General features: G+C 41.5%; 3 protein-coding genes across 3 annotated transcripts; all 3 read right to left on the bottom strand.

The window, feature by feature from the left end:
- Positions 1 to 2,331: 2,331 nt before the first annotated feature.
- Positions 2,332 to 5,637, bottom strand: LOC149947804 (uncharacterized). The gene is made up of 3 exons (XM_090172100.1): positions 3,874 to 5,637; positions 3,252 to 3,806; positions 2,332 to 3,140 (listed from the first exon to the last, which is right to left on the bottom strand). The coding sequence occupies exons 1-3, from the start codon at positions 3,924 to 3,926 to the stop codon at positions 2,981 to 2,983; spliced, it is 768 nt and encodes a 255-aa protein (XP_090028226.1). The 5' UTR covers positions 3,927 to 5,637; the 3' UTR covers positions 2,332 to 2,980.
- Positions 5,638 to 8,608: 2,971 nt separating this feature from the next.
- Positions 8,609 to 9,589, bottom strand: LOC149947805 (uncharacterized). The gene has a single exon (XM_090170970.1). The coding sequence runs from the start codon at positions 9,587 to 9,589 to the stop codon at positions 8,609 to 8,611; it is 981 nt and encodes a 326-aa protein (XP_090027096.1).
- Positions 9,590 to 10,737: 1,148 nt separating this feature from the next.
- On the bottom strand, positions 10,738 to 12,138 carry LOC149947806 (uncharacterized). The gene has a single exon (XM_090170971.1). The coding sequence runs from the start codon at positions 12,136 to 12,138 to the stop codon at positions 10,738 to 10,740; it is 1,401 nt and encodes a 466-aa protein (XP_090027097.1).

A 12,138-nucleotide genomic window follows, 5' to 3' on the forward strand; every position in this document is an offset into this window, starting at 1 on the left:
TCGCCTTTTGTTGGGCCGTGATGAGGGCGTTTGTTTGCTATATGTGAGGCGGTCAAAATGGCTGTCTCACTGGCCGAACGTTGTTTCGCAAAGCGCACTTTTGTCCAGGGCTGGTTGTTTGAGGTAGCCGCTGTAGTGCTTAAGGCGGAGCAGCGGGGTACAAATACATATACTTATGTGCCAGTTTTACGTTTTAGGGGGACGGCAAATGCCACCCTCGAAAAGCAGTCTATACACGTAAGAATAAATGTGTAGCCGGAATTTTCGCTCGCTAAAGAGCGCATATCCGCCAAATCAGTCTGATAGAGGTCTAGTCAGTTTCCTACACGAATCTTTCGTCTTTGGAATTTTCGAACGACTGGTCTATGTAACGTATAGGCATCGTGAGTTTGCAAAAACGTTTCGACATTCTCCCGAGATATTCCGAACTCTTTGACAGCGTCGTATAATTTTTCAACACCCCCGTAGCTCGCTGGATTTCGAGAATCGAAATATATTTTTTCGAGTCGCGTTGTTAAGGCTATAGGTAACTCTCCCATTTCAAAATTTTGGCAATCGGTCTTTTTTTTTACGTAAACGGTTCTTAATAGGAGGAGACCTTACGGGCGAAAGCCAAAGTTTCGGCGATTGTCGAGGTGTAGCGAAAGAATTAGGTCCAGCCGCTGATGAAGTTTTCTTTCGATTGGATGAGGCGAGCGAAAGATGGGGGCCGGGGGCGGAAGCATTCGCGACCGAAGAAGACAGCGAGGTGGGGAAGGCTTGAGGGGGGATTTTTCGTAGTTTACCAACCAGGTTATTAAATTTTGACCAACTCTGGGGTCTCGGCGCGTAGGTACTTATTAAATAATACACTAAATCAACAATGTCAGAATCCGTTTGTATTTCGCCGTCTAATAAAATTTGGCCCTGCAGGTTATCCCACCTAAGTCGAGCGCTGTCCGAAATCAAATGATTAAATATCTCTCGGGCGCTAGCTCTATACCCTAACGGGAACAGATTGACTAATTTTTCGAAACTGGGCGACTCGTTATTTTCAGTCGTTTTATTTCGAGCTTGCTTTTTCAGTAACATTTCCTCATATATTTTCCACTTGGTTCGGTCGTCGATCGATTCGCTTTTTAAAATATCCGCCATTTCCGTGTCAATATCCGGTTTGAGTTGTTGATGTTGTTGGTGTTGCGGTGATGTAATCGGCGATAAAGTCATCTTTTTCGAGTATCTTAACATTTTTATTTTCAACCGGTTAAGGCTTCCACGAGCGAGGAAACGATCGGTAAAAAAACGAAAAAAATCCGCCACCTTTTTGATTTACTAATATTCGTTTTTTGGTTTGCCAGCCCAATTTTTTCTGGGCAATTTTGCGTAACGTTTTACGGTGTATTTTTAATCGTAGTTTTTGTCGCGTTGTTAGACGTATATTCGCTATAAGCGTATTATGCACGCAATCGGCTATCGCATCGATCAAATCTTTATTGGCGTTAATTAAAATATTACGTCGCTTAACGCCTTTTAATTTGCCGATCGCTTCGAGCAGTTGTTTTTGCGACCTGACTCGTCACGACATTGTACAGCGAATGAATTCGACTCGCGGTGTTTTGGTGTGTGTGGGAACTAACCCCCCCTCGGAAAATTATTTCGGGATGTAGTTCTGATTCTATGTTCTTCGGGGCAATCTTTCTGGAGATCTATCAATACGTAAGAGTTTGGTTCTTTAGTAGCGTCAGAAATCGATTCGATAACAAAGTTTGAATTATCGGGTGCCATTTGACGGGCTAAACAATGAATCTGCGTTTTGTCCTTTACATTTTTCATTAAAAGTATGTAATGGGCGTTCAGGGATATTTCCCGACACCCTTTTCCCTGATGAAATAAATTTTGAGTTATGTAGATAAAGCTAACATTACGATGATGCGAGACTTTGGTAAACAATTGGGCAACTTCTCCCTTTTGACCAGCTCCCATTAAGTAGTCTAAAACGGCTAGTATACGTTTCGACCCGTCAAATAATTCGGGAACGGGTAAACCCTTATGAAATATAACTTTATATTCTTTAAGTTTATCGTATCCGGGTTGATCCTCGCTGTAAAACCAATGAATTTCTTCAATTTGAGGTTCAAACATTTGTTTTAAATGTTTAATAAGTTTTTCTACGAAATATGTTTTCCCACTTTGGCTAGGCCCGCAACGTATGATATTACAACTGTGATAAAAAGGGTACATTATTACCGCGTCGCTGAAACCAGAATGAAATAAAATTGACATTTGTTTTTCATATATATATAATATTTTATTGTGACAATAAATGCAAAAAAAAGTTTTTCGAGGTGGCTGGGGGGCCCGCCACACCCCCTTCGCGGATCGCGGCCCGGCTCTCTCTCGAGAGAGAATGCGGCTCTGGTGGCGGAGAGGGCGCGGTGGCGACATCTGGCAGTGCGCCAAAGAGAAGGAGGAAAAGGTTTTTACGCACGTATTTTATATCCGAATGGAACTGTTCGGTAATTTGGTAAAAGCCGAACTTTATCCATTACGGGTCAATACGCCTTTTCCAAGTCGACGCTAACGAGAGTGTGATCTGGAAGTCGACGTATTTGTTTCGGAAGAGGTACGACAAAAGCCGCCGGTATTTCAGCTTCTTCTTCGTCTCCTCCTTGTCCTTCCGTCACCCCTAGCATAGCTTTTAAATTTTCACCGTTAATGATATGCTGATTACCGACATTAATTCGAAATCCTTTAACTTTCGTAACGTTAAATTTTTCGCCAGTATCCGGATTTTTCACCCAAAACGAGTAATGTTTAAAAGAATTTTTTCCATAAACTGATAACTCACTGACCATGTCACCTCAATAATGTACAGTCGTTATAAGAGGTTGTTTCGACACGTACTGTAGCGAATCCGTGTCCAAATATAACCCGTTCTCTCCGACTATTTCTAGATATTTTAATAATACTAATCTCGCTTGACTAGTTGTATAAGCCGCAATTACGCAATTGGTATTGGCGCTGATTTCACTAGAAGAGTCGTATCGTAGATTGTCAAAACCGATTTTACGTGGATTTCTGGATTTGATAACAGTTCAAAGAACACTTTGGGTTCGCGAATGATTTCGGTTTTGGTGACGATGGAACGCTGACCTAGTTTTCTGAAAAAAAAAACATATATATATATATATATATATATATATATATATATATATATATAACGCTACCTAATATGACTTATAAGCTTATGGTCTAATAAAATTCATACATACCCCCACATTGAGTTTAGCATGAGTTTCGAGATGGCACGTAGTCCTTCGTTTTTGGAGACTTTGGTCGGGTCCAATTTGATTCCTTCATTACGTTCGAAGGCTGCAATGTATTCGGACTGGGCTTCGGGGGTCTGACATTCTGACAGCCATCCGCTCGCCTCCACCTTGGTTTTTAAGAAACAGTCGACGTAGTCTCGAAAAACCCCACCGCTGTCCGTTGCTGGATCGTACTGAGTCACCTTGTACGACCAGGCCTCAATTTTTTTTATAATTTTGTAACCGCGGTTTACAGCCCATCTTAATTCGTCGATCACCCAAATGCCTTTAAGTATTCTTTCTTCGTCAGAATGCTCACAGTCACCCTGGTACCTTAAATCGGCACACGTCCGACATAGAGTAAAAGTTAACTTCTTGTTAACGGACCGATAAGGAAGGACAGGGTCGAATAAATTGGTTTGTGGGAGCACGGTACATAATAATAATCCCTCAAAATCGTCAATGGATGGAATATGGGCACCGAGCAGAATTGTGGGATGACCAATGGGCACTTTACCTCTATAAAAGAAAAAACTCTTTTATTAAATATTTGTTTTCGTTGGGACATATATTTTTTATATAATACCGTTTGTTTATATAGGGGTAAAGGCTGAATGTCCACGTAGAAAATTTTATCATCGGTCCCTTCAACGTTACAATACGTGCGCAAGGCTGATACTCGACCGCCAAAAAAAGCTGCTCTGGGGTCTAAGCGCTCCGTTAAAATTTCCGTAAAATTTGAATTTTTTAAAAATTCATTTATGGCAGGATATTGTTTCTTTTCAACATCCCAATCACAGCTCCATTTTTCATTGACGTTATAACCCATTTCCTTAAGTTTGTTGGTTGTTCTCATCGTGTTAGAAAATCGTGTATTAAGCGTATCGCTCGCGTTAGCGTACAAAGGCTGATTCCTATTTACAGAGTCCCCAAAACAAGTCCGACAACCGTGAAACCTTTAGTTTTTTGGGGGTAAGAAAAAAAAACTTTGAGACAAAAAACGTTCTGAGATAGTGTTTGCCACAGGAATGCATGAAACAGCCTTGTAGTACTCAACAAGGTCAGGGAAGCCATCTTCCATGGTCATTAAATAGTGGAAGCAGTCGCTTACACTGTTAAAGTTTTTGGAGATAATAAGATTTCTCGCAAATTTAATTTGACTTTTTAAGGAATAAAGGTCGGAATGAAACCTATCGTATGTGTTACAATTTGTTATCATATCGATTTCGTTTAGGAAGTTCTCAGAGTTAGGATCACACGCCATGATACCTTTATATAGACCAGAGTTAGCTAATAATCGTATTTTCATTACAGAAATAAATTTGTCTATTAATTCGAAATAGGTGGACCTCATCTGGTCTATCAGGGTTTTTGCTTCAGTTTCCCTGGTCGCCGTTGTACTTGTTACCACAATATGTTTTAATCTTCTGTTAGGGATAAATTTATGTTTCCGTAAAGCTAATGGTTCGCTGTTACGGTCAGGTACTGCAAATAAAGACTACTCCGCGAATTTAGTAGCTTCTTCCCAAATAGAATCAAAGCGTTAAAAATTTCTACACTCTTCTAAGGTCTTGACAGTTAGGCTTGGCAAATGGCAACGGCTTCCGTAAAAATAACTATGTAACTTTGTAAATATTTCGACAGGGAATTTGTAACACCTAATACTTCGTCTAATGCAATGACTAATTTTAAGTTATCTAATTGGGATATATACCCATGACACTCGGTAGCCTCGTCGGGTTTTCCGTTTTCAATCACATTCTCTAAAGTTAAAACTACGGAATCGAGTCTATTTCTAAAATATTGAATCCCCTTTTTTTGCTCCACCATCGAGTGTGGTAACTGTGTGGCATTTTAAGTATATCGTAGCCTAGATCTTTTTCGGAGTTTTCAAAATATTCACTTCTAATGACCGAATTGCTTTGAAAGTTGTAAATGGCTTGAACCAAACCAAGTAATTCCCTAATTGTCGATATTTTGGAGCAACAGTCAACCAAAACTAAATTTAAGCGGTGGGCGTAGCATTGAACGTACGGACAATGGGCACCTACTGCTTCTTCTACTTTCACCCTCACTCCTTTTACGTGTCCTCTCATTGCACTAGCCCCATCATAAGTCTGTGCAACACAATTCTCCAGTTTGAAACCACCCTCTTTCAAAATATTTATAACTGCCAAGCTGATACTCTCAGAATCAAACTTGTGTAAATCTGTGATTCTGTGAACCCTAGAAATCGTTCTACGACACCTATTTCTGCTTGAGTATATCGAATACAAAACTTAACTGATCTACTCCCGCATTGTGCCGAGTTTCGTCAGCTTTTACAGAGTGGAATCCACCGGATTCATTGACCTCTTGAACAATAATTTTTCTCACTAAACTTGCCTTTGGTAGTGTACTCAGGTAATATTGATTTCGAGTATAGGTGGTTCAAAAGATAACATTTTGTGAGGGCCATTTAGGACTATTGGAAATTGAAATTGAATGGGATTACTTTTTTAGAGGGCTAGATGACCAATTTAAAAAAAAATTGAAAATCATTTTCGGTCACATTTGGAGGACAAAGTGGGTATTTTTTTAAACTTTTAGAGGCCCCTTAAATAGGCCTAAAATTTTTCAGCATAGGCACGTGCCTACTTGTGCCTACTGCTGGCGGGGGCACTGGTTTTGATCGCGAATGTAATTTGAAAAGTCTAAATGAGCTTCTAGAAATGTTTTAGATATAAGTGGGCGCTAAAGTTCTAAAGTTTATTGAAACCAGCCAAAGGCAAAGCCCATCACGCTGGTATTAAAAGACTACAGAAATAAAAATAAAATTGTGAAAAGCATAAAAAAGCAAGCAATTACACAAAATAAAAGTAAATAATATATATATAGTACATACAAGACAAGCAGTATTAAACAAAAACTACTAATATTCAAATCCCAGATGCAGCTTCACTTCTCCTAAAGTGAAGAGGAATGCATTTTAAGTGGTCCGGTAATAAGTTCCACTCTTTGACAGAGTAATGCACAAAAGAGTTGTTACAAATCGAGGTCTTCATGAAAGGAAGACAGCAATTAGGGGTCCGAATATGCCATCGTCTTTGCATGTCGCATGAAACGATGCGCGCCAATTAATTTTTATTTATCGCACACGCTTTAGCCTGATTTAGTTCCCTAGTGTAGTGTAGCTCCCTTTTATCTAAAACCTTCCAAAAACATCAGAGTATTATGAATTTATAGGCATAATATTTGGTTGCTTTTAAGTTATTTAGCTAACACTTCTTTTATTTCCAGGCTGCCACAATTCACTATAATATTAAGAGTCCGCGATCAAAAGAATTTTCGACTTCGACTTCATGCATATATTTGCCTATTCGCTACCGAAACGAGTCTAGGTGGCGTAACGGCGGTAGCTTCTCCGAGGTTGCCCCTAAAATCCAGCGTCTGCTACAGACACATTTCCAAAGTCATAACTTTCATAAGAACGTTTTTTCTTAAATAAACTTATCAAAATACAAGTAAACGATGCAAAAATTATACTAAACTGCAAGTATCATTATTTATAAAGTCAAATTTACGAATAACGATACGTAAAAACTAATAGCGTCTGCTTTAGCCGCTACCTATCTAGGTTTCATTGGCGAACCAAAGGGGTCGTAGAGAAGGTTTTCGGTTGCGAATATACATTACATTATAGAAACATCTATTCTGATTTTTTACGCTCGCAGATCCGGCGTTTTGACGAGCTAGGTCATTCATATAAACCAATACCACTGGTAGAAACAGCAGTAGACGCTTTATAAAGCACGACCTGCACTCACTATGCGCTACTGAATGGCTATAGCATCTTGGACGAATGCGATAAATGATTTTTCAAGACGATTTTATATTACATTTAAGTTCATATAAACGGGAAAAATTGTCAGTGGAATATTTCTTATATCATTTGGTAGGTTAATTAACGTTTAATTATCGCCAACTTTACATTAATTTCAATGGGGTGGGGGGAAACTTTTAACCAAGTTACGCGCGAGCGCGCCTCTAGAGGCAGCCCAGATGGCGTTACTGTCGTTTTAGCCAAGAATCTAATCGGTGCCTTGTCAGCCATTCGATTAAGCGTTCTAGTTTGTTATCCGGTTTCTATGGAGATTACCGGATATCGCAGTGGTTCTAGTCTCAGTGACGGCGATCCCGTGGGGGCTCTGGGGCTCGAGCCTCCACGGGGAAAAACAAACGAGGGCAGAGAAATAAAATGGAGGAAAAGTAGCTATCAGCGAACAATTTATAATCTCACTACCTTTATTTTGAGATTGCAGATGCGAGTAGTGTTGTGTTGAGAACCGCGAATAATAATAATTACGCTATGAAAATGTGGATGAGTGAAAGACAAAAAACTGGGGAACCCAAAAACTAAACCTTTCCGAAACAATATTTATTTAAGACTAACGACAAAATAGATTTGAAAAATATAATAAAAAGCGTGTCGCGAGACATCAAATCACGGTATTTCGAAAGAGACAAAAAAAAATGCGAGTTCCGCGTGAAGTTTGAAAAGTAGAGCCAAAACAGTTAATTTTTCAACACCCTCCCCCGGAATGAACTTGATAGTTCATTATTAATCTTCATTATTATCAACTTCTAATGGGTAGACCAATTGTATCGGCCGTTTTATAACATTCCGATTTGGCAATCTCAAGTTACACGAACGCACAATTCCGTCGCTACGTCTTTTAAACAACTCGACAATTATTCCAGTTTTCCACAACAACCGTGGAACGTTGTCTGCAATTAAAGCGATATCCCCGACTTTGAAACGCGTACCGCTCTCCACTGGTTTTCGCTCATGAGCTGACCGTAGCTCTAGAAGGTAATCTTTGTGCCAACGATTCCAAAACCGATCCAGCAAAGTCTGCTGGTGTCTATATTTTTGGATCAGTTCTTCCCTGGAGCTGGAGACCCGTTCCGTTGCGCTGAAAATCTTTGACGGTAGAGTTGTCAGTCTTCCTTGGGTTAGGAAGTGCCCTGGCGTTAAAGGCATAGGTTCGCCTTTATCCGCGTACTCAAACGTGAGAGGACGAGAATTCAATGTGGCTGCGATTTCAGCCACCACCGTTTGCATCTGCTCCAAAGTGAGATACGCCTTCCCAATTGTTTTCTTAAGGTGGGTCTTGATGGAGCGAACCATTCGTTCGTAAAATCCTCCCCACCAAGCCGCCTTTTCTACGATGCATTTCCATCTGATTCTGGAGCTCGCCAAGAAATCTTCCACAGCCTTACTTCTAATTGCTCCAAAGATCTCCTTGAGGTCTTGTTCAGCTCTCTTAAAGGTTAACGCGTTATCGCTGTAGATAACTGCCGGAATTCCGCGAAACGACATAAATCTTCGAAGCGAATATATGAATTTTTCTGCCGATAGGTCCGTGACCATTTCCAAATGAAGTGCTCTGTGTCACCGCGCATGAAAATAAAGCAATATATGCTTTAGTTTGACCCGTTTCACCCTTGACGTATACTGGACCGCAAAAATCAATACCAGTCGTATTGAAAGCTGGAGCTTTTGTTACTCGATCGCTGGGTAACGGTGCCATAATCGCGTTTCCCGGCTGACTTTTGAATTTTTTGCAAATAATGCAGAGTTTAATTCGCGATTTCACCTTCTGGCGCGACCGCAAAATCCAGTAACGCTCGCGAAGATCCACTATAGTAACATTGATGCCCGCGTGCATCACCCGATTGTGATGGTAGTCGACGACGAGGTTCGTAAAACGATGCTTGTCTGGTAGTATCAGTGGATGTTTCTCGGCGTACGAGAAGTCCGCTTGTTGAAGGCGTCCGCCAACGCGAATCAGCTCGTCCGTGTCTAGGATGGGATCTAGCGCTGATATAATTGATTTCTTGTCAACCTTTTCTCCTTTGTGTAGCTTGAAAATTTCCTCCGTGAATGTTTCACTCTGGACTAAACGAACGATGGTTGTCTCCGCCGCTAGTAAATCTTCCGCCGTCAGTGGTGACATCAGCTTTCTGGTCTCTTTACCTCTGGCTCTGTTGGCCAGTCTAGAGATCCTTCCGACTACTCTGACTAATTTCTCAAAGTTGCCATACCTCTGCCAATCCAATACCGATACTGGAACTGGAGTCGTAGTGCAGCTTCCCTGGAATGCTGTTCCTTCGGTTATCTCCTTCAATTCCGGTTCAATTTTCTTCCGAAGCTCTGGGTCATTCTCGCGATCGTCGGAATTTACTTTAAATTTCGGCCAGTTCTCTTCCGGTTGTTTTAGCCACGTAGGACCTTCCCACCATTTTTTTAAATGCGCCATCGTTTTGATTTTGAGACCCCTTGTTGGGAAATCAGCCGGATTATCGACTCCGCTGACGTGGTTCCAATCGGATGGCTCTGTCAATTTCTGAATCTCGCTAACCCGATTGCTAACGAAAGGTAAGAAGTCTTTATGGCTCTTCCTATTCCATCCCAGCGCGATAGTTGAGTCGGTAAAGTATCTTACGCGGCTTATTCTATACGAAAAATTGTTATGCTTTATTTGGCTCGTTAGTCTGGCTCCTAATAGCGCGCCTAAAAGCTCCAGACGTGGTAAACTAATTGTCGGTTCTTCCTGATTTCCTGGTACCACGCCGTCTGATTTTACCGTCCTTTTCACTTTGCTGACCGGTGGCGCGACCCTAGTTTTCGCCGCTACTAGGGTGCTTCCAAATTTTCCCGATTCGCACTCGTATCTCAAATAGACAACAGTCGCGAAAGCTTTCTCACTCGCGTCGCAAAAACACACGAGTTGTCTTGATCCGAATGTTGATGAAAATAGCACCTGGGTATGTTTATTTCGGTGATACGCGGAAGCTCCTCGCACCACTTGTCAAATTTGGAAGCCAAATCTTCCGGTAGTGGATCATCTCATCTCCGATCCTTATCGTTCCATATTTCTTTCATTAGAAGTTTACCGTTAATCGTAAAAGGCGCGAGCAGTCCGAGTGGATCATATATCATAGCCACGATTTGTAGCACACCGCGTTTGGTGTTTTCCCGTTGGTCTAATTGATCTAAAAGTTATTTAATGTTGATGGAAAGTGTGTCCTGATCTGTATTCCAAGTTAAACCAAGAACTTTCGAATTCGTCCCGCCTCCTCCTTGAGGGATGTTGTTTTCCGTCCACGCTTGGCGAAGCTCCGGCGAATTCGTCTGGAACTTTCGAAGGTTCATGTTGGCGCGTTTGAAGACTTCTCTCGAGTCTTTGGACAGTTTCAGCGCGTCTTCCGTTGTTTGGCTCCCGCCTAGTAAATCGTCAACGTATTTCCGTTCTCGTATCATCTTCACAGCACGCGGGTACTCGGTTTCGACCGTTTTCAAATGATGTTCCACAGTGGCGTTCAAAAGGAATGGACTACATGTAGCCCCAAAGAGGACTCGCGTGAATCGATAGGTGTCAAACGTATTCTCGGTCGAGTCGGCGTTTCATAAAAACCGTACCGCGTCGCGGTCTTTCGGGTCGAGCGCTATCTGTAAAAATGCCTTTTCGATGTCTGCGGTAAATGCCACTTCGTCAATACGAAAGCTAATTAAAAGATCTAGTATATTCCGATTCATATTTGGTCCTTGTTTAAGACAACTATTGAGCGATTGTTTTCCCTGCGCGTGTGATGACCCGTCACAAACCACTTTTAGGCTAGTAGTTTCGCAATCCGTCCGTTTAACTTCCCGATGTGGTAGGTAAAATGTAGGCTTTTTTGGTTTCTCATTTTTTGGAACCTTTTCGAGTACTCCGTTGTCTATTTGCTCCTGCACTACCGCGTGATATTCTTTGTGCAAACTAGGATTTTCTCGAAATTTCTTGTAAAGATTTTCGGTTCTTCTTCTAGCAACCTTCCAATTATCTTCGAGCATCTCGGTATTTGAGCTCCAGAGAAGAGGTACCTGATACCTTTCCCCTACCCATTTAATTGCATTTTCAAATTGTTCTAACGTTTCGTCATTACCTGAATCTACGAGAGTTTCCGCCGGTTTTATCCCTAAGGTCTCTAGATCCCAAAATGTCTTAATTTGATTACTTAAATTGTCCTTAACAGTCGCGACGTGCATCGAAATGCTTTCACTGACTACCATATTTGTGGCGATATGTGACTGACCTTGGAGGGTCCACCCAAACAATGTTTTTGCCGCTACCAAAGCGGGTCCTAGCCTTTCAACTCTTTTCTCGCTAACGACTCTCCAATAGTAATCGTTCCCGATTAATAGCCCAATGCGCTCGTTCTGTAGTCCAATTTCTAAACTCCCATCCCCTAATTCCATCCCCCTTTTCCTAAAGAGAGATTCGGCTTCCTCCCCGGGTATCGATATTATGGCACTGCACAATTCTGGCCGTACTAAAGCTTCAATTTCAATTAATTTGCTCGGGTCCCTAAAATTTTTAACCGTGAGTTTTACCCTATTTGTGGTAATTCGTTGGCCTTCCTTATTCCCGAAACTATGAAGTGTTAACGTTTCCTTCCCTGTCACGGGTAAACGTAATGGTTTAGCTAAATTTTCCCTTATGTAAGTTCTCTGACTTCCATTGTCAAGTAGGCACCTAGCCCGTATTTCCGACCCTGTGTTGTTTTGGTCTGCCTTGGACAATAGTACGCCTGCAGTTTGTAAATAAACTACACCTCTAGCTTCCCGGAACTTGTAGTCCCCCTGGACTAAATTGGTCGAAGTCGTGACCGTAGTTTCCTTCCCCTCCTTGGGTTTCTCAACTTCTTTAGGACTGTTTTTTTTATTTTTCTCATCTTTTACAGTTTCTCCCTCACATAGAGCTATATGGTGCAAGCTCCCGCACCCCTTACAAGGTGTGTCCCTTTTCCCGCATTCCCTAGCCAT

The sequence above is a fragment of the Leiobunum rupestre genome, chromosome 4 (genome assembly GCF_980474605.1).
Source record: "Leiobunum rupestre chromosome 4, qqLeiRupe1.1.hap1, whole genome shotgun sequence".
In the NCBI taxonomy this organism is placed as follows: domain Eukaryota; kingdom Metazoa; phylum Arthropoda; class Arachnida; order Opiliones; family Sclerosomatidae; genus Leiobunum; species Leiobunum rupestre.